At 38.9% G+C, this 20,006-nt stretch overlaps 1 protein-coding gene across 1 annotated transcript in view; it reads left to right on the plus strand.

Moving 5' to 3' along the window:
• The window catches only part of SLC17A8 (solute carrier family 17 member 8), a 42,900-nt gene extending 28,832 nt beyond the window's left edge, over nt 1-14,068 (plus strand). Inside the window, exons 6-12 of the mRNA XM_060245241.1 lie at nt 3,232-3,318; nt 3,580-3,716; nt 6,000-6,149; nt 6,874-7,006; nt 8,474-8,584; nt 10,947-11,074; nt 12,576-14,068. Of these exons, the coding sequence (XP_060101224.1) occupies nt 3,232-3,318; nt 3,580-3,716; nt 6,000-6,149; nt 6,874-7,006; nt 8,474-8,584; nt 10,947-11,074; nt 12,576-12,914 (1,085 nt within the window). The 3' untranslated portion in view covers nt 12,915-14,068. The remainder of the gene's footprint in view (nt 1-3,231; nt 3,319-3,579; nt 3,717-5,999; nt 6,150-6,873; nt 7,007-8,473; nt 8,585-10,946; nt 11,075-12,575) is intronic.
• Nucleotides 14,069-20,006: the final 5,938 nt, after the last annotated feature.

A 20,006-nucleotide genomic window follows, 5' to 3' on the forward strand; every position in this document is an offset into this window, starting at 1 on the left:
TGCCAATAATATACCGAGTCCAGTACAAGGTGCTGGTTATTACCTTTAAAGACCTATATGGTCTAGGACTTGCCTACCTTAAGGACCGTCTCTTCCCATATGCTCCCCAGAGAGTACTGCGATCTGGCTCCCAAAACCTACTCGTAATCCCCGGGCCAAAGGAGGCCCGGTTGAAGTCAACCAGGGACAGTGCCTTCTCAATAACAGCCTCTTGCTGGTGGAACCAGTTACCGGAAGAGGTCAGGGCCCTGCGGGATATTGGACAATTCCGCAGGGCCTGTAAGACAGTCCTCTTCCGGTTGGCCTATAACTGACCAGCACCAAACCACCCAACTACCAAAATACTGAAGGAAGTGTATAGATTGTACGTTGTTGGACTGATGCACTGTTTTTAATGTTTTTTAATGTTTTTAATTTCTTAACTATGTAAATTGCTATTATATTTAAAATTTGAATTCTATGTTAGAATCTCTGTATTGTAAGCCGCCCTGAGCCCGCTTCGGTGGGGTAGGGCGGGATATAAATTAAATAAATAAATAAATAATCCTTTTGTTTAATGTATACTTCTTGCAAACAAATTATATTTCAATTTTGTTTCTTAATCCAATGAAATGTTGCCCTTCTTTTTTGTGGTGAATTTAGTCCATTAACATTCCAAGACAATAATTTGTAATCCATCATGGTGCAAATTCTTTATTTTCTTCAAAAAATCTACGCAACTCCTGAGCATTTGTAATTGTGACTCTTTTCCCCTGGAGTTCAAAGCTCAAACCTTCAGGTATTATCCATCTAAACCTTGTGCCATTGTCTCTCAGTTTTTCTGTCAACTTTTTGTATGTTCTCCTATCATTTATCACTTGCCTTGGCAACTCCTTCATGATTCTCACTTTACTGCCTCCCACTATCAATGCCGTTTCAAAAATTTTATTCACGATCCTTCCCACCATTTCCTTTGTCATATATCTTATAACATCTCTTGGTAGATTATTTTTCTTGGCAAAAAGTGAATTCACTCTACATATATACATATTTTTAGTCTCATCAGGATCGTCTTCTAGGAATTCTGCAATTATTTTTATTATATATCCTTTCAGATCACCATCCTCCACTTCAGGTACTCCTCTCAGACGTATCTGAGTTTCCATCAATTTGCAGTCATGAATTGTCACTTTTTCTTGAATTTTCAACAAGGTGGAATCATATACTTTCATTTTTCCTTCTACTTCCTGCACTTTCTTAACTGTTTCCCCAGTTTCCTTTCTGAGATCTTCCATGTCTTTTTTAATCTCTGCAATAATTTCTTCTTTCGATTCATCTATCATCTTCCTGACCCCTCTCATCATTCTTGCTTCCATTGCATCCAATTGTTCCTGCATTTTCTCCATTGAAAGAGCCCTTGTTCGGGGCTGCTTGGCTTCAGACATTAAAAAAAAAACACCAGAATTTTTAATCTCACAAATTTCATATTCAGCTATCAAATTCAAGATATTTGGGCTTACTTTTTATAATAAACTTTATTTCATCTTCCTCGGAGCTTCCTAGGCCAAGATATGAATTTTTAAAACTTTTAAACCCTTCAAAAAATAACGAAATTTTTGACCTCACCAATTTTCAATTTGACTATCAGGTTCAATAGATTAGGACTTGCCCTTTTTGGCAAGCCCAATTTCGCCATTCTCTGAGCCCCCAAAGTCCAGATATTTATTTTTAAAGTCTTTAAATTTTCCAAAATGGCGGCCGCAACTTTTTATTATTTCTTATCATTTTTTCTCCTTTTAAAAAATTCCAAGGAGCCCATAAATAATATAACCAATAGTACTTATCTTCTTACCCTCTTTTCACTTGATTCCAACAATTTTTAATGTCCCAAATTCTTTTAAAAACAATGTTTTTAATTTAGCCTCCCAGCAATGGCCACCGATGTTTCTCAATGGTATATATTCCTAGAGTAGGTTTTCTTTCTACTGCTTCCTGTTTTTGTTGCCACCAACTCACAAGGAGATCTCACGATACTTGACGTATTTCCTGTCTTGCTCAGATGTGCTGCAGGTCTGTTCCAGTATGACGATGTTGCTTTTACTTTCAACCCGCAAGTAGACAAAACAATAAATTCCTTCTCACTTTTTAGCAGTTTTAACACTGTCCTTTATATTTATAAAATCCAAATTTCGCCTCTTCCTTCTTCCAAGCTTTCTATACTTTCTTTTCCCACCTTTTAATTTTGTCCCTTTAAGCTATAAATAGCTCCGGAATGAAAAAATAATCTTCTGTACCTTTTCTTCCAATTATCCAAGTTTCCACTGGTCTTTCAAAGCTTTAGATGTTTAGCAATGTCCAAGAAGGTTAGGATCCTGACAAGCTTATGTCAAATAAATGACTCTGGGCACTTCTGCAGACGATGACTATGCAACTTCCCCTGAGACCCCTCAAAGCCTCAAAGAAGTCCCCCTCCGGGGCTCCCTTTAAGCCAAGGTAAATCTCCTAAAAGTTTTCCATGCATGTCTTGGACTATTCTCTAACTGAGAAAAGTAGGCAGTAGGCATTAATTTGCCTTCCACTACCCCGAACAGAAGTTCCAGCCTGCTCCTGTTATGAGAGACAGCTCAGCTCAGCATTTTCCTCCCCCGGAAGTCTTCAAATCATGGCCTTTTTTTAGCAGAAACACACAGGAATGCAGTTCTGGCTGGTTTTGTGTTAGAGCATGTGGTCTATCATGCAAATGAGTTCCTGTGTGAAACAATGGTGACATCAGGGGGGTATGGCCTAATATGCAAATGAGTTCCTGCTGGGCTTTTTCCTCCAAAAAAAGCCCTGGTATAAACTGCATGGTATTTGGTACACATTATGCTCTTTATTTGCTGGCAGCAGAAGGAAGAACTATTTGGTGCCCTATGTGCAACCTGTATCCATCATAAAATCAATGTACTCTGTGATAATTGCTGAAGATACTCTGTGAAGATACGGGCAGTTTGTTGTCATCAGTAGATTTGCCTAGTTGGCACAAATATGAACATTCCTGAAACAACAACATAGCCAGTATGATTTCAAGGACTTTCCTGCACAAGCTGGGCTTCCCCTTGTATAAAATGGGAGGATCCAGTATCTCTAGGCACAGCTCCTCTAAGCAGAATACCCTACTGTCATATGTCATATGAATTAATAAGCAGCAATTGCTCTAATGTGCTCCATTAACATGGCTGACCCTGTACATGTGCTTTATATTTTTTTTAGGTTCTTATGCTGGGGCAGTAGTTGCCATGCCACTAGCAGGTGTGCTGGTACAGTATATAGGATGGTCATCAGTCTTTTATATATATGGTAAGTTGTCCAACTGGCAAAAATTAATATTATTAGCTATTTACAATAGAGTTGCAAACTGTTTTTAAATACAAAAATGTTCAGACTTTGAGAAGTGGGAAGAAACAAGGGATTTCCTTTTTTTATTTATAGCAAATATGTTATATACTGTAGTCTTAAATATTATTGAGATTATTGCCAAATGCTTTCATTAAAAATTGTTGATCAATAAAAAATGGTTAATAGTTTTTAATCCATCCTGTTTTCTTCCTACCTGTTCAGGAATGTTTGGGATTTTCTGGTACATGTTCTGGCTTTTGCATGCCTACGAGAGCCCAGCTGCACACCCAACAATAACCAGTGAGGAAAGAACTTACATAGAAACAAGTATAGGAGGAGCCAATCTAGTAAACGCAAGTGTAAGAGACATTTACTAACATCCAATAATTGAATGGCTGTTGTCTGTCAGCAACTAGTTCATTGTTTAAAAAAATGCTATAAAGTTCCATTCAGCTTGCCTGGTCATTGTTAACATCAGGAAATAGATTCTAGATCTACTGGTAATGTTTATCCTCTGCAGACATCACATTCAGTTTGATTCACAAATCCAGGATTCCACCAGTTATGTATATTGAGAGTGCGTGGGGAACCTGATACTTGAGACGGGTGGGGTTCCAATTTGTGTGAATGGCACAGAATGTAATGTCTGCAGTGGGCTGCTATCTGAGTAGCTTCTTAGACAGAAACATCTTAAACAGTAGTGCCTGTTTGTCTTCTGAGATACCAATGTAATTACACTGATACAGTTGTTAAGTATTTATGAGTTAAATATTGATTGAGTTATTAAAAAGGGATGCCTCAGAGATAACTGCTGGTAAACTCAGATTTTAAGTTATATGCTTTTTATGAAACTGTTATAGAAGCTTCCGGGTTACGTCGCCTTGAGCTCAGGGGTGTCAGCAGATCGTCCTCCTGCAGCACCTTTGAATCAGGTGGCTGGAGGGGGGCCACAGACGTGGCACCCCCATAGGAAGACCCTGGAGGGGTTTTCCTTCAGCATGGGACTTTTGTGGGAAGTTAGGGGCACAGCAGCGGCTGCTCCTGTCCTTCTTGCATGTCCCGAGGCTCCGCTGCCATGATAGCTGACTCAGCAGAAAAAGGTGATCACCCAACTGCTTTCTTTTGCTCCTTTCAATAAGCTTTTGATGTATCGCTTCTCTACCCCAAGCATGGCAATTCTACTTGGCAAGTAAGTGTGCTTCCAATACCACTGGCTAATGGGTCATTTTACATAACAACAAGCAGGCAGCTCAAAGGAAGGGAAAGAGGTCGACTACACGCCTACTTTTCCTGTGAATGAGGCCTCAAAAAGTTAAAGAGCAACTTTAAGTATTAGTAACAATCTGAATTGGTCTGAATACAAATACTTAAATCGACCCAGATTATAATTGGATATATGTTAAAGAGACTATTATTTGGCTGCAATATGGTCTGAACATAAACGAGATATATTTTAGAGAGATTTGTCCCTGTCGTCCGACTGAAACTGAAATGATAACATTTAAAATCACAGCTGGAGGAGATTTGGAACGATGGACTAACTGGATCTTTAAGTACTTTTCAACTTGGATTAAGAGACTGAGTTTGCTGACAGAGAAAAATGGCACTGCCAAGCGAAATGTTTTACAAAAAAGATATACTATGGAGTATTACTTCTCTGAAACAGGATCTTGGTTCATTAACGGAGTTGATTAGAAAGCAAATGGGAGCTTTTATGCTGAAAGCTAGCGAAATCTCAAATCTACATGAGCAGAGTGCTAAAGAGATTCTGGTGACGTCTGTGGAATTAGAAGGGGAGAGTGATCCGCTGCAAAATGAACAAAAGAAAAACAAAATGGAACCTTTATGGCACAGTTAAAAAACAAGACCGGAAATCAAGATTGAGTGAAGTTCTGCTGAGAGGAACAAATGGCATAGAATTCTTTCCACTGTTACAGAGAGCGATGACTGCATTGAGAAGAGAGAAGGTGCATCTCAGCCAACAAATCAAGATGTGGAAATTTTTCAGGAAGAAGGATTTTTGAACTCTCTCTCTCTTTGTGGATAGTTAGATATGGAACGCTCAATAAGAACTGACATGCGATTTTAAAAGGCAAAGTGTGATGTCTGGGTTACATTAAGTTGTTTTTTCTGGAGTAATATGGATATAAAAGCTAAAGGAATGAAAAGTTTTTAAACTTTAAGACGACAGATGATGTAATTAACTTGCAAGCTGGTAGACTTTGTGGGTAGTGGAACTCACAGTAAGAACTTATATATGATTTTAAAAGGCTAGGTGGGATTTCTGGGTTATATACTTAAGAAGGTAGATAACATAATTATCTTTGAATTTAGTTTGCATTTAATAGATAAAGATATTTGACTCTTATGCTCACTATAATGATGATATTGTCAAACTAATAAGCGAGTTTGTATTTTTAAAAGTCCTGTCCCTTTAATGGAAGTTTAATGTGTAGAAATGGACAGCTGAAGTTTTGCATGCCATAACATCACTAGGTAAATAAAATCCCATTAAGCCTCAATTAAAGAGGAAGGACTTCCCCCCCCCAGGATTGTTGGCAATCCTATTTACACAGGACTTTTGTCATTCTTGCAGCTTCTAAATTCCAGCCATTCTAAAGTTGTCTTATTCTTTCATGTAGAGATTTAGTACACCATGGAAACAGTTTTTCACTTCAATGCCAGTTTATGCAATCATTGTGGCAAACTTCTGCAGAAGTTGGACTTTCTACTTGCTGCTTATAAGTCAGCCTGCTTACTTTGAAGAGGTCTTTGGATTTGCAATAAGTAAGGTAAGCAAAAAAAATGAAGCCACCATTTCTTCTCTACTGGCCTGTTGATAAAATGTTGAGTGTTTGTTATGATTCCCTTGAGATCATTAAGAAATAGGGCTCTTTGATTTGTCTGTTAGTCTCTGTGCTGTTGAGATGTAGTGACTAGAGCAGGGGTGGCCAAACTGCAGCTCAGGAGCCACGTGTGGCTCTTGAAAGCCCCCACCACCCTGTCAGCCATCTTGGAGAAGGCATCTCTCTCTTTAAATCACTTCTCCAAGACAAGCCAACTGGTGGCTTGGAGAATGCATTTAAAGTTGCTTTCTTTCCCCCTCCCCATCTATCTTCCTTCCTTCCTTCTTCCCTCCCTTGTGACTCTCAAACATCTGACATTCATGTCATGTGGCTCTCAAACATCTGATGTTCATATCTTGCAGCTCTCAAACATCTGATGTTTATTCTATGTGGCTCTTATGTTGAGCAAGTTTGGCCAGCCTTGGACTAGAGTGTCAGACTAAGATCTGGGGGACCCAGGTTCAAATTTGCAGCTTTCATCTGGAAAACTCAGTTTATATGGGGAGCTTGCATAGGTCTCCCAGCTAAGCACTCATCTGCTTGTCATCTTGGTCTTCAAAACCAGCTTGACTGGATAAAAAAAGGGAGCAGGTGTACATATTCTTTTGATCAAAGATATAGTCACATACCTAAAATGTGCTTCCATGGAGTTGTGCATATTTACTTTCAGGTTGGCCTTTTGTCTGCAGTTCCACACATGGTCATGACAATTATTGTACCCATTGGAGGGCAGCTGGCTGACTTTTTACGGAGCAGGAGGATTTTAACAACTACTGCAGTAAGAAAAATCATGAACTGTGGAGGTACTGTTAGATTCCATACATAAAATGTTTGAATGGTATATTAATAATGCAGAAGTCTGTATAATTAAGAGGGTTTTCTTAAAGTCTAAATTCTGGCATATCCTTCTATCTAGAATCTTTTTTTAAAGATGTACAGTGAGAAGAAGATGAGCATATAGTAATGAAAATAATTGCACATACTACCTGAGGTGCCTCTTTTCTGATAGACAAAGACTTTTGTTTTTATTCTCCAAAAATGTTTTGTTTTCTTGATCACATTTGTTTCATATTTCAGTTTTTTACATAGAAAAAGTTAGTACTGTCTTTAACAGCATTTTAAAGATGCCAGTACCTTTAAAAGCACATTGAGTTGTATTGAGGGGCCATAGCTCAGTGATAGAACATCTGCTTGGCATGCAAAAGGTCCCAAATTCAATCTCTAGCATCTCCAATTGAAAGGATTAGGTAGGAGGTGATGTGAAAAATCTCAGGCTAAGACCGTGGAGAGCTCTCCCTCGATCTCTTTCTAATCCATTTTGCTTTTCTCCATCCTGGATAATTTGGTATCATCTGCAAATCTGGCCACTACACGCTCACCATCAATTGCAGATCATTTATGAACAAATTAAAGACCATCAGTCCCAATGCCAGTCCTTATGGGACCTGACTGCTCCCTTCCTTTCATTGCAAAAAACCTACTCATTTATTCCTACTATCTTCTTTGTGTTATTTAACCAGGGCTTTTGTTCTGGAAAAAGAGGTGCCATTGCTCTCAAGAAGGAAATGAAGGAGAAAAACATGGGTGTTTTAAAACATTTTTTGAGAATTTTGTTTTCACAAAGAGGTTTCCTGTTCCCCCAGAAAAAAGCCCTGCATTTAACTATTTCTTATTCCATAAGAAGACCAGTCCTCTTATCTAATGACTGCTAATCTTATTGAGAAGTCCTTGGTTAAGTACCTTGTCAAAAGACTTTTGAAAGTCCAACTATATAACATCTACTGGATCACCTATATACATATGCTTGTTAACCTTATTAGAGAATTCCAAAATGTGGCAAAAAGCATACTGATTACCCTCAGCTTTTTTTCTATATGTGCTTAATAGTTCTATACAGGACTTTTTTAGTAGAAAAAGTCCAGTAGGAACTCATTTGCATATTAGGTCATACCACCTGACATCACCATTGCTTTGCACAGAGCTTTTTGTAGAAAAAACCAGCAGGAATTCATTTGCATATTAGGCCACACACCCTGATGCCAAGCCAGCCGGAACTGCATTCCTGTGTGTTCATGCTGAAAAAAAACTCTGGTTCTATAATAACTGTTTCTGTTCATTTACATGAGACAAATTTTAGTCTAGCTGGCTTGTAATTTCTGGACTAATTTTTTAAAAGTATAACAACAGTTGACTGGACTGAACAGACTCATTTTTAGAAGCATAATATTTTAAAAGTATTTATTATTTTTCTCCATGTTATCAATTTGCAGGATTTGGGATGGAAGCTACCTTGCTTTTGGTGGTTGGCTATTCTCACACAAGAGGTGTGGCTATCTCTTTCTTGGTTTTGGCAGTAGGCTTTAGTGGTTTTGCTATTTCAGGTAAAATTTAAACTCTTAATGTATAAACCAATTATGGGCCAGGCAGCATGATAAGTTATTCTTAATGACTTACATGTAGATGCCCCACAAAGAACTACAGAAAACAAGAAAGCCTCCAGAATTAAGAACTGTCTTGCACAACTTAGACTAGCCTAATATTATTTCAAGATAAATAGATATGTGTGTCTGCTGTGGGGAGAGGAAGGGAAGGCAATTGTAAGCTGCTCTGAGACTCCAAGTGAAGGGTATGGTATAAATCAGGGGTGGCCAACGGTAGCTCTCCAGATGTTTTTTGCCTACAACTCCCATCAGCCCCAGCCAGCATGGCCAATGGCTGGGGCTGATGGGAGTTGTAGGCAAAAAACATCTAGAGAGCTACCGTTGGCCACCCCTGGTATAAATCCAATTTTCTCCTCCTCCGTTGTTTATGGAAGTTTAATTTCCCCCTATACAGTGCAAGATTGATTTTAAATGTAATGGCCAGTCCAATCAAGCACCCAGTGGTTTGCAACATGGCAGTTAAAGGAGCCCTGTTGCTTAGTAAATGAAGCCATTCAGCTTGCCACATTTTTCACAGAAGACTACTTGACTCACTGAGTTCATATTCAAAGTAACGTTGAAGCCTGTAACTATGGAACTGACAAAACAGCCCTTGGCATTTAAAAAAGCCATTCTCCATTGTAGCATGGAATGACTGCTTAAGGCCTTTGCTTAAACAGCTGTGTTGCAAAAAGGTGAAGTCAAGTAAAACAGAAGAAGAGTTATATGGCAGATGCTCAGAGGTTCCTGAATATCTGAGTTTTCTTAGACAGGGAGGCCCTACTAAGCGCAACTTCTTCCATCACTGTCACATTGTGGTAAAGCCAGCCACATCTGGTGCAATTCTATATTATGCTCCTTAAAGATATAGAAGCCCTCTCAACTCTGTGGTGACCCAGCAGTAGCGTAGATGCCTATTACGGATGGAACCAACACTGGAGTCAGTACTAGGCTCATGTTGCCCAAGTGCCTGAGAGAATGACTCTGCACAGTTGTTTATAGCAGATAATTTAGCCTACTTGTTTTATTACATGAGGCAACAGCTGATGCTTTTGCTAGACTGCAGGAACAACCTTGTTGGCATTGCCACCAAATCTGTTTAAGCTGGAGGCAGGGGATGCAGCCCAAACATATGCTAAATCAGCCCCTTATCATGATATTCCATGAGCCTCTTGAATTGCCTTTTGATTGCTGATCAATCAAATGTTATGCAAATAGTAATGACTGTTGAGAAAAAACTTTGCATGAAGAATATTTTCTTCCTTTCTAAATGGCTCCTAAACTTAATTGTCATTGATTTTTCTTGCAGCATACAAAAAATTCCCTGACCTGGATATAGGATTGCCAGGTCCCTAGCTCTCACTGATGGGGGATGGGATGGAGCTTTCCAGGAGGGGGAAGGGGCAACGTTGCCACACAAGACACTCCTGACATGATGACATCACACATAAGTGACATCATCATGCTGGGGACGTTGTGCAGCAACACTCTGGTATTCTGGGCAAAACACTCTGATATTTTGGTTATCATATGGCTACCATTGAATTTTGCCCCAATTACCAGAGTGTCATTGGTGGGATGCCATCACTTCCAAGTGATTGGGGACATCATGCCAGGTTGTGGCTGTTGGGGGCAGGACTTCCCCTTGTTGATCAGCTGGCTGGTGGCAGCCAGGAGGCTGAGAAATCAGGAGATCCTCCACTCCCACCTGGGGGCTGGTGATGCTACCTGGATAACCCAGGCTAGCTCCATCTTGTCAGATCTTGGAAGCTAAGCAGGGTCAGCCCTGGTTTAGTATTCAGATGGGAGACCACCACGGAATACAAGGTCATTATGCTATGCAGATGTTGCAATGGCAAGCTTCCTCTGAATGCCTCTTGCCTTGAAAACCCTATAGGGTTGCCATAGGTCTACTGCCGCTTGATAGAAAAAAACAAACCACATACATAAAAAACATTCACAATAATTTAAATTTAAATTGCTCTTTAGCTTCAATTTTCAAGTTCTAATAGCAATGTTTATCATTTTAAATGCTTTGTTGGTAATAGGTGGTTAGGTAATAGGAACTGGCAGAAAGAAGTTCTCTATCCAGACTCTTAATTCCATCAAGAACATAGTAATTTCAAATTATTTCTTTTTATGAGCCCTTAAGCAGTGAAACTTCTGCTATTTTTGTTTCCAAGATACATAGTTTTTCCTCTACAAAGAGGTACCTTCTAAAAGAAAAAGGCCAGGTTTCACCCTTGTTTTGGTATATGTGGCATTTTGTACTAAAGCACTGCCTTGTGGATTACACACTGTTGATTAATTTTATCTGTTATAGGATTTAATGTCAATCATTTAGATATTGCACCCCGCTATGCCAGCATCCTCATGGGCATCTCCAATGGAGTAGGGACATTGTCAGGGATGGTGTGTCCCCTCATTGTTGGTGCAATGACTAAACATAAGGTAATATGTTTTTATTTTTTTTGCTTGGAAGATATTTAAATGCCAGTCAAATAAGTGTTTAAAAACCAAAAGATGTCATTTAAAAAAGCCAAACATTCAGTATTTCCAAGACAGCCAAAACATGAATAATCCAACTGGATGATACTGAAATTAAAGTAAAAATTAGGTGAGTGAGCACCAGAGTAATCATGATATTATTTTCACTCAAATGTTCCACTTTAGAAAATTCTCCAAAAGCAACATGACATTCTGTGGACATTTTTGTTCCAGTCTTCTGTAGAAAAAGATTAGACAAGCATAAAAATAAGATAAACCCTGATGGATCAGATCAAAATCCACCTAGGGCAGCATTTTCACAAAAAAAGCCCAGATGCCACTGGGTAATAACCTTTCCCCACTGTAGTCTGCTAGCAACTGAGATTCAGATATATCCTGGTTGGGATACTGAGGTTCCATTTAGCCATCATGTCTAATAATCATTACTACACCTATCCTCCATGAATTTTAGTCCCTTTATAACATCCAAAATAATAGCCACAATTGTATTTTGTTGCAGATAACTTAAATTAACCGTGTATATATTCTATTCCAAATATATTGCCCATCAGTTTTGTGAGGTATCCATGATATCTTGCATTGTAGAAAAGGAATAACTTTTTTCTATTCACCTTCAGTTTATGAATTGGTTTAATTTCTCTCCTCCTTAGCTGACATCTTTGCTAAATTAAAAGGCCCTACTGTATTATCCTCCCATTGTAGAAAATGTGCTCTATCCACTTTGATTGCCCTTTCTGCACCTTTTCTAACACACTGAGAATATGTTTTTCTGTGGCATTTTCTGTAATGGTGTCCAACAGTGAAATCCCTCCCAAACCAGTTGCTATGACCTGTTATTTATTGATGATATATTTTGTAGATTAGTTTTGCTTGAGTTTTAATATTATGTTTTACAGAATTATGAATGTATGCATTTTATTTGTAAGCTACCTGTTCTGCCTATGTTTGAGAGGGAGGTCACAATTTTTTTCAGTAAATAAATAAAAACTTGCTTCCCAATTAATGGTCTTATACCATTTTAGCTATATATATATCGAGGGCTTCTTTCTAGAAAAAGCCCAGCAAGAACCAATCTGCATATTAGGCCATACCCCTTGACATCACCATTGTTTCACACAGGGCTTTTTTGTAGAGAAAGCCCAGCAGGAACTTGTTTGCATATTAGGCCACACCCCCTGACACCAAGCCAGCCAGAACTGCATTGCTGCTCAAAAAAAGCCCCGTATGTATCTCTGTGAACTGGATGCAATTTATGGATGCCATTCATGGATGTCATGAATTTTGGTAATTCTACTCATAAGCATTTAGCCATAGGAAAATATTAATCAGAAATAATCTTGTAAATCGTTAAGTGGTATGTTTTCTTTTTAAAAACCAGATTAGAAATCAAAATGGACTATAACTGGTCAGTGTTTAATTTATTTGTCCTATGTCATTCTTTTAGACCCGTGAAGAATGGCAAAATGTCTTCCTAATAGCTGCCCTTGTTCACTATAGTGGAGTGATATTTTATGCCATTTTTGCTTCTGGAGAAAAGCAGGAATGGGCTGATCCAGAAAGCTTGAATGAAGAGAAATGTGGAATAATTGACCAAGATGAACTGGCTGAAGAGACTGATCTGAACAGTGATAGTTTTGTTAGCCCAAAGAAAACATATGGTGCTACTTTCCAGAATGATGAAATAAGAAGGAAAGTGTTGCAAAAGCAAAAGGAAGTGATGCAAGATCTAGAAGAACAGACTTCTTACCAATATGAAAATGGAAACTTTCAAGATACATTATAATATCTGAGCATATATTATTTGTGTAATCATTACCTACCCTGTCCAGAACCAAGCAGTATCTCTTATTGTTTCGTTGTTATTTTGTGAATAATCTTGCCAAATGGCTAGCTGTGATATAGTAATTTTCAACCTGTAGCACAGAAAAAGAACAAAATTGGGGTGTCTGGTATCCCTATATTCAGCCCTTGGAGTCAGATTTCTTTGTGGAGGCCACACTTGTTTTATATTATGCAAACCTTCAATATTTATTTTCACTGTTTCTAGATCACTTTTCAACTCAACTGTTCATCGGATGGTCATTATAAAAGATGAGGTTCTAAGCAACAGCAATCTATGAAAGCAATCATGTTCTTGGCTGCAACGTCATCACCACCCATCTGTTTATTAGAAATTTCTGCTGCACCTAGTATCCTGTAAGAAAGGAAGTGCTATGGTAGAGGATTATGCAGTGCTTTAATCAAATGATAATGAAAACCATTCATTAGATATAATTTTAGAAAGCTACTGGATAGATTTTCACTTCTCAACTTTCATTTGCTGGTACAGACAACCTGAATGTCCATGAAAGAGATATTTTTCAAAACTCTTCAGAATATATCTGAATGTTCTAATAACAGTTATGATTTCAATGTCCATATTTCTAGATGCATAACTTCAGGATGGCTGATATATAAATATGTACAAACTATGGGACCCTGTGCTATTCTTTCACCTCTGTAATGATATACCAACTTGTAAATGAAGGGTCCAGTCTAAGGACACCTGCACAAATGCCACTGAAATAATTGAGTTATTTGTGCAAGAGAGTAGGAATGGTCTCCTTCATTTCAATTATGCTTGCATAGATGAAGTTCCCATTAGGCTGGCCTTTTGTTATACAATGCACTTAGAGGAATGAAGAATTTTTATTGTTTAATCAAATGATTATTACAATAACTTCTTCACACGCAACAGCATGTTTAATATTACTGAAAGGTTCTAGATCTTCCTCCACCATTTATGACAACTGTATGGGAAGCATGCTGTGTCCCTTTGAACTCATTAATGGCTTTAAAGAGCTCACAGTGTTTTCTAACTGAAGAATTTTCTGACTGAAGAATTTCAGTAAATGATGGATTTATTTGTATCACATTATGACTCTCAGTAAATTCAAATGAAATAATTTGGTTACATTGTCATTCTTTACTATCACACCAGAAGTAGCCGGTCAATAGTCGTAGTGATTCTAGAAAGTTATAAAAAGAGGAGCTATAATGTGTTCTAGTTTTCTGATGAGATACAACTGGTGGTAATAGATTTTATAACAAAAGAGAGTCAGTTTGGTGTTGTGGTTAAATGTGCAGACTCTTATCTGGGAGAACCAGGTTTGATTCCCCTCTCCTCCACATGCACCTGCTGATGTGACCTTGGGTCAGCCACAAGTTGTTGCAGAGCTGTTCTGCTCAAGAGCAGTTATGGGAGAGCTCTCTCAGCCCACCTATCTCACAGGGTGTCTGTTGTGGAGAAGGGAAGAGAAAGGAGATTGTAAAGCACTCTGAGATTCCTTTGGGTAGTGAAGGGTAGCATATAAATCCAATATTTTCTTCTCCTTCTCCTCCTCATTATTATTAGGGTAAAAACTTAATATAGGGTTTATGTTCTATCAAAATGACTTTACATTTCTGTGGCTTACTATGAAAGGGCAGAGGCCTTTTCTTTTCAAAGCCTGGGTGGGGGGCAAGACAGGAATGCCAACAGGCAGACTTCAGCATCTTGTTACATGTTAGAAAGGGTGGTAAAATGCAGATCATATCTTAATACAAAAAGAAGTTCTCTAGAATAATAGGGATAGTTAAATGATTTTCTGTACTTGTTCATACCTGTGAAGTTTCCCACTTGATCCAGGCCAAAAGTTCCCGTAGAGCCCTTAGAGTTTTTCCTGCTCTGGCTGTTTGGGGCATGCTGTATCAAATTGGAAGCAATTCTGGGTGTTTTTAGTATAAATGGTCCATTATGATATATGCTGTTTTATTGGTGTTGAACTGTGTTGATAATGAAGGGTGATGGGTATGGAGGATGAAACAGTTACTATGATATGTTAAAACCCATGCTAGACTGCCTAATAGTTTTCCATGCTCCTGATTCTACTACGTGGGAACAAAGAAAGCACATTTTTTTTCCTTGGTATGCTCTTTAGTGCACAGACCACTGACAATATAGATTGTGCCATGTTCCTTTCAGGAACTGGATGCACCCAATGGATGAATTTCCTCCCCTTTAATGAAACAAATGACATTTTCTGTATATCATGTTTGAAGATCATGGCAGCTAAGCTAGACAGCCAAGTAAAGGACAGTGGCTCAGTGGTAGAGCATCTGCTTGGTAAGCAGAAGGTCCCAGGTTCACTCCCCAGCATCTCCAACTAAAAAGGGTCCAGGCAAATAGGTGTGAAAAACCTCAGATTGAGACCCTGGAGAGCCGCTGCCAGTCTGAGTAAACAATACTGATTTTGATGGACCAAGGGTCTGATTCAGTATAAGACAGCTTCATATGTTTATATGTACTGAACTGAGTTTTCCACATATGCTTAAGATGGATATGATAGATTCTTTCTGAAGTTTGGAAATGTGGCAATTAACTGAGATATAGAAGAATGTCCTGGATTAATGGAAAACTCAGTACAGGGTTTAGACATGTAATACAAATGTTTTACAGTGCATTCCAATGCAGGGGTGGCCAATGGTAGCTCTCCAGATGTTTTTTTGCCTACAACTTCTATCAGCCCCAGACAGCATGGCCAATGGCTGGGGCTGATGGGAGTTGTAGGCAAAAAATATCTGGAGAGCTACCATTGGCCACCCCTGCAAATAGGGCATGCAAAATCCTTGGTCAGAAGTAGAAAGAGTATCCAGATGTTAAAGAAACTGTAAGAAATTGCCAGTTGCCAGTCTTCCAGAGAGCCACAAGGACAGGCAAGATCAGCTAGAATTAGCAAAGCAAAATTGTTTTCAGAGTCATGACCAAGCGCAGTTAATGCTTTCTATTAAAAACATAGAGGCATTTTGTAAGGAGCTGTTTTCTTTCTTTCCTCATGTGTTTTAATCTACAGAAAACTACATATTTTGTTTTTCTGAAACCTCTGGAAGGGAAAGCAATTTGATTTTCATTGTAGGAAAATGTAAAACTATCATTAGATTTAATAACCACCAAAAGATTTTTTTTCTGAAAGTAAAACTACAGGCTTGCACCAGCAGTTAACCAAGTTCCAGGCTGACTAGAAATCCTGATGGCAAAAAAAGGCCAGTTTTGCACTTATCTCTCACTGAAATATGATAGGCTGGAAACAATCAATTAAATGTTTATGCAAGGGCATATACCAAGCACAGAAGTCTGGTGTTGGCTTTTTGCCTGGGAGACCTGAGTTAACTGTCAATCTAGCATGACCACTCAAATGTCCTTGGGCAAATGTCTATCAGCCTCAATTTGCCATCTGTGAAATAGAAATGGATTGGTCTACTGCATGGGGGTCATTGTCCTACTTTGTGGGATAAAAGCAAAACAAAACAAAAGTATTAAATCATCTTGCACATTAGGAGTATGGACATGTAGCTGATTATGTGCCAAACAAGACCACCAGCCCATCTACCACAATATTATATACTTTTACAAATAATGACTCCCCATGGTTCACAGCAGAGAAAAATGTTTCCCAACCCCTGCCTGAGATTTTTTAAAATGGAGGTTCAGGAACTGAACCTTGGGTCTTCTGAATGATCTGCTACTGAGTTACAGTCCCCCCTAATGGGGTAACCAGGACTAGACACAGTATTCAAAAATTTGTCTTTGTTACTGCTACCATAAGTCAATGTTTTCACTGAGTTACCAACACAGCTCCAAAATCTTTTTCCTCACCAGTCACCACTGCTTCAGACCTCATCAGTATAAATGAAAAATCAGACTTTTTGCCCCAGTATGCTTTACTTTATATTTACTTACCTCAGTTGATACACTGCTATTCATTCACCCAGAATTGAAAGATCCTCTTGGCACTCTTTATAATGGTTTCTGTGTTTATTATTCTGAAAGAACTGTCATCTGCAAACTTGGCCATTTTGTTTTACATCCCTGACAGCATATAATTTATATGTACCATGTTAATAAGATAAGGCATTTCAGATATTTAAACTGTTCAGTTGTATTCATAAATAAATGGTTCAGAAGAGATTTCTCCTTTCTCAAGACTAGAACAATATCTAAATATTTTTCATGTTTTGGCTGGTGATATGCTTAGTCCTGGGAAGGAAATCTGCTCTGGTTTTCATTATGACTGCATTTTTGCTGCCTTTTCCTTAGAATGTTTATATTATCCAGCATATTGTGTTTTACATTTCCCTTAACTTCTAGATAAGACTATTAGAAATGTAGCTATAATTCTTCAGTTAATTGTTTGACATATGTATTCTTTTGAAACAATACATTTGAATACATTTCTACCACGAATAATTTGTCATGAAGACATTTTCATACCCTAATATGAAATTTTGGACACAATTATTGGTTGAACTTGAACTGAGTGGTTGGCATATCAGCAGTAGGTCTGAGATAAAATGCCACTGGTATTCTGGAGTATTTGGGTGTATTCTGGAATATCTGGATATTTTAGGACAGGGGTGTCAAACATGCAGTTCAGGAGCCAAATCAGGCCCCTGGAGGGCTCTTATCAAGTCCCCGAGCAACTGGCTGTCATCTGCTTCCTTCTCCCTATATCTTGCTTCCTTCTGCATAACAATTTGCTTTGCAAGGCTTGCTCAATTGCACAGGAGCTACAGAGCAAAACTTCTATTTTCTCCATTGGCTGAGACTCCTCCCTTGGGGAGAAAGGGGGGAAGGAATAGCTTGTTTTGCCAGGCTTTCTCAATTGCTCAGCAGAGCTACTGAGCCAAGCCTCTCTTCCTTCTATTGGCTGAAGCTCCTCTGGTCCCCTGGGAAAAGAAGGAAAGAGCCAGAGCTTCCTTTGCCCAGTTCCCTGGATCCCATGGTAGAAATACAAAGAAAACATTTTTAAGACCAACAAGTTCTAATGTTTTAAGCATATTTTAAGTTTTAAAATATATTTGTGTTTGCCTGTGTTCTTTATAAAATTTACATCTGAGCTACCTAATCTTAAATAGGTACACATGTGGCCCAGCCCAACATCATTTGACCCAACCCGACATGAATTGGCCCAACAAAATCTCATTTATGTCTGACCCAGCCCTCATAACAAATGAGTTTGACACCCCTGCTTTAGGAAAAGGAAAGGTACCCTGTGCAAGCACCAGTCATTTCTGACTCTGAGGTGACATTGCTTTCACAACGTTTTCACGGCAGACTTTTTATGGGGTGATTTGTCATTGTCTTCCCCAGTCATCTACACTTTCCCCCCAGCAAGCTGGGTACCGACCTCAGAAGGATGGAAGGCTGAGTCAACCTCAAGCTGGCTACCTGAAAACCCAGCTTCTGCCAGGGATCAAACTCAGGTCGTAAGCAGAGCTTAGGACTGCAGTTCTGCAGCTTTAACACTGTACCACGGGGCTCTCTTTCTTCTATTGGCTGAAGCTCCTCCCCCTTCTGGAAAGAGCTAGACCTTCCTTTGCACAGGGTCAAATAAATGTGTATAGGGGTACTTAGCCAGCTGAGGCAGCAAAGAAAACAACTAAAAGTACCCCCCCACACACACACTATTACTGGTTTTTTAGTTCCCAAGTCCCAAATGGATATCAAATGGATGTTGTTTGAGACTGTCCTTCATCAGCAAATTAAGACAGCTGTCTTGGCTGGCTGATAGTGTGCCAATACAGCTGATTTGGCTGCATCCTTTAGATCAGGCCCAAGTGACGCTGGGAAAATGGCCATGTAGAACACAGCAGTTTGCAACACCAAGAAGAAAAAGTTGGCACACCTTCTTGGGTAATTTGGAGTGACTACCTTTCACTATACATTATGTCAACTCAGTAATCATTAACATAGAATAATTTAAATCTGCATCTGAAAGGCAACAAGCCCTAAACCTTTGTCTGAGAAGCTTGCGCTAGTATATGTGGTATTCTTTCCTTCCATTTTTTCTTCACAGGAATTTTGTGAAGTAAGTTAGTTTGAAGGTAATGTTCTTGGGCCAAGGTCATCCAGTGAGCTTTCATGGTAGTGTGGAGATTTGAACCTACAGTTCCCAAGTACTAGTCGAGTGCTGTAACCACTGTACTACACTGGCTGATCTGATAGATCAAGAGCTGACTGATCTGAAGGGGCCAAGTGTTTACTAACTGATCTTATAATAAACACTAGCATAAATTCACTTTATCAGATGAATAATGAAAAATACTGACACTTCCTTATCATTGCACAATTCTTGATAGTAATCATAGAACTACTTATTGTACCTTTGCTTCATTTGCTTCATGGGCCCCTTTCACAGTACAGTTCTAAAATGAATGTTATCTGCTGTTGGCCCAGGTCTGAGTACAGTGATAGAGGAATGGAAGTTTCATTCATCAAATTTCATTCCATTAATGAGTCATCTCTGAAGTGATTTCAAACAGCACTTTTACCCCACTCTTTTTCACTGCACGATCTTCCTCAAACTTTAAAAAAAAAAATTCCAAGTGCTATAGCACTAGATCAATATAGCACTTCAGTGCTACAGTGGCACTGTTGAGATGCCTTGGCAGCACAGAGATACATTGAGATTGTGGCTGTTGTTACACGGATACAGGAAGAGAGAAGTAGCTCACTGGGCAGTGGGTGAGATTCTCTTGGCAACAGGTCACTTACTAGTCAATCAAATCTGGGCATTCATGGGTTGCTTGGATGGATGAACATCAGGACATTTGCTACAGCCACCTTTAGTTAGCGACTTCTATAACACCAATGGTTCCCTGAGCATCCAATGAGCTACTTCTCTCCTCATGTCATGTCTGAAATGACACAAAAATCCATTAACAACTGGCTACTAAAATAGATTACAAAGGCTGAAAGTGACCACTTTGATGGACTAACCATTCTTATCCTCTACTAATTTCTCCAGTCCTTTTCTATAGCCATCCTAGGGCCAAGCAAGGTGGGACATAGCGAGAT

The sequence above is a fragment of the Heteronotia binoei genome, chromosome 8 (assembly GCF_032191835.1).
Source record: "Heteronotia binoei isolate CCM8104 ecotype False Entrance Well chromosome 8, APGP_CSIRO_Hbin_v1, whole genome shotgun sequence".
Lineage (NCBI taxonomy): Eukaryota > Metazoa > Chordata > Lepidosauria > Squamata > Gekkonidae > Heteronotia > Heteronotia binoei.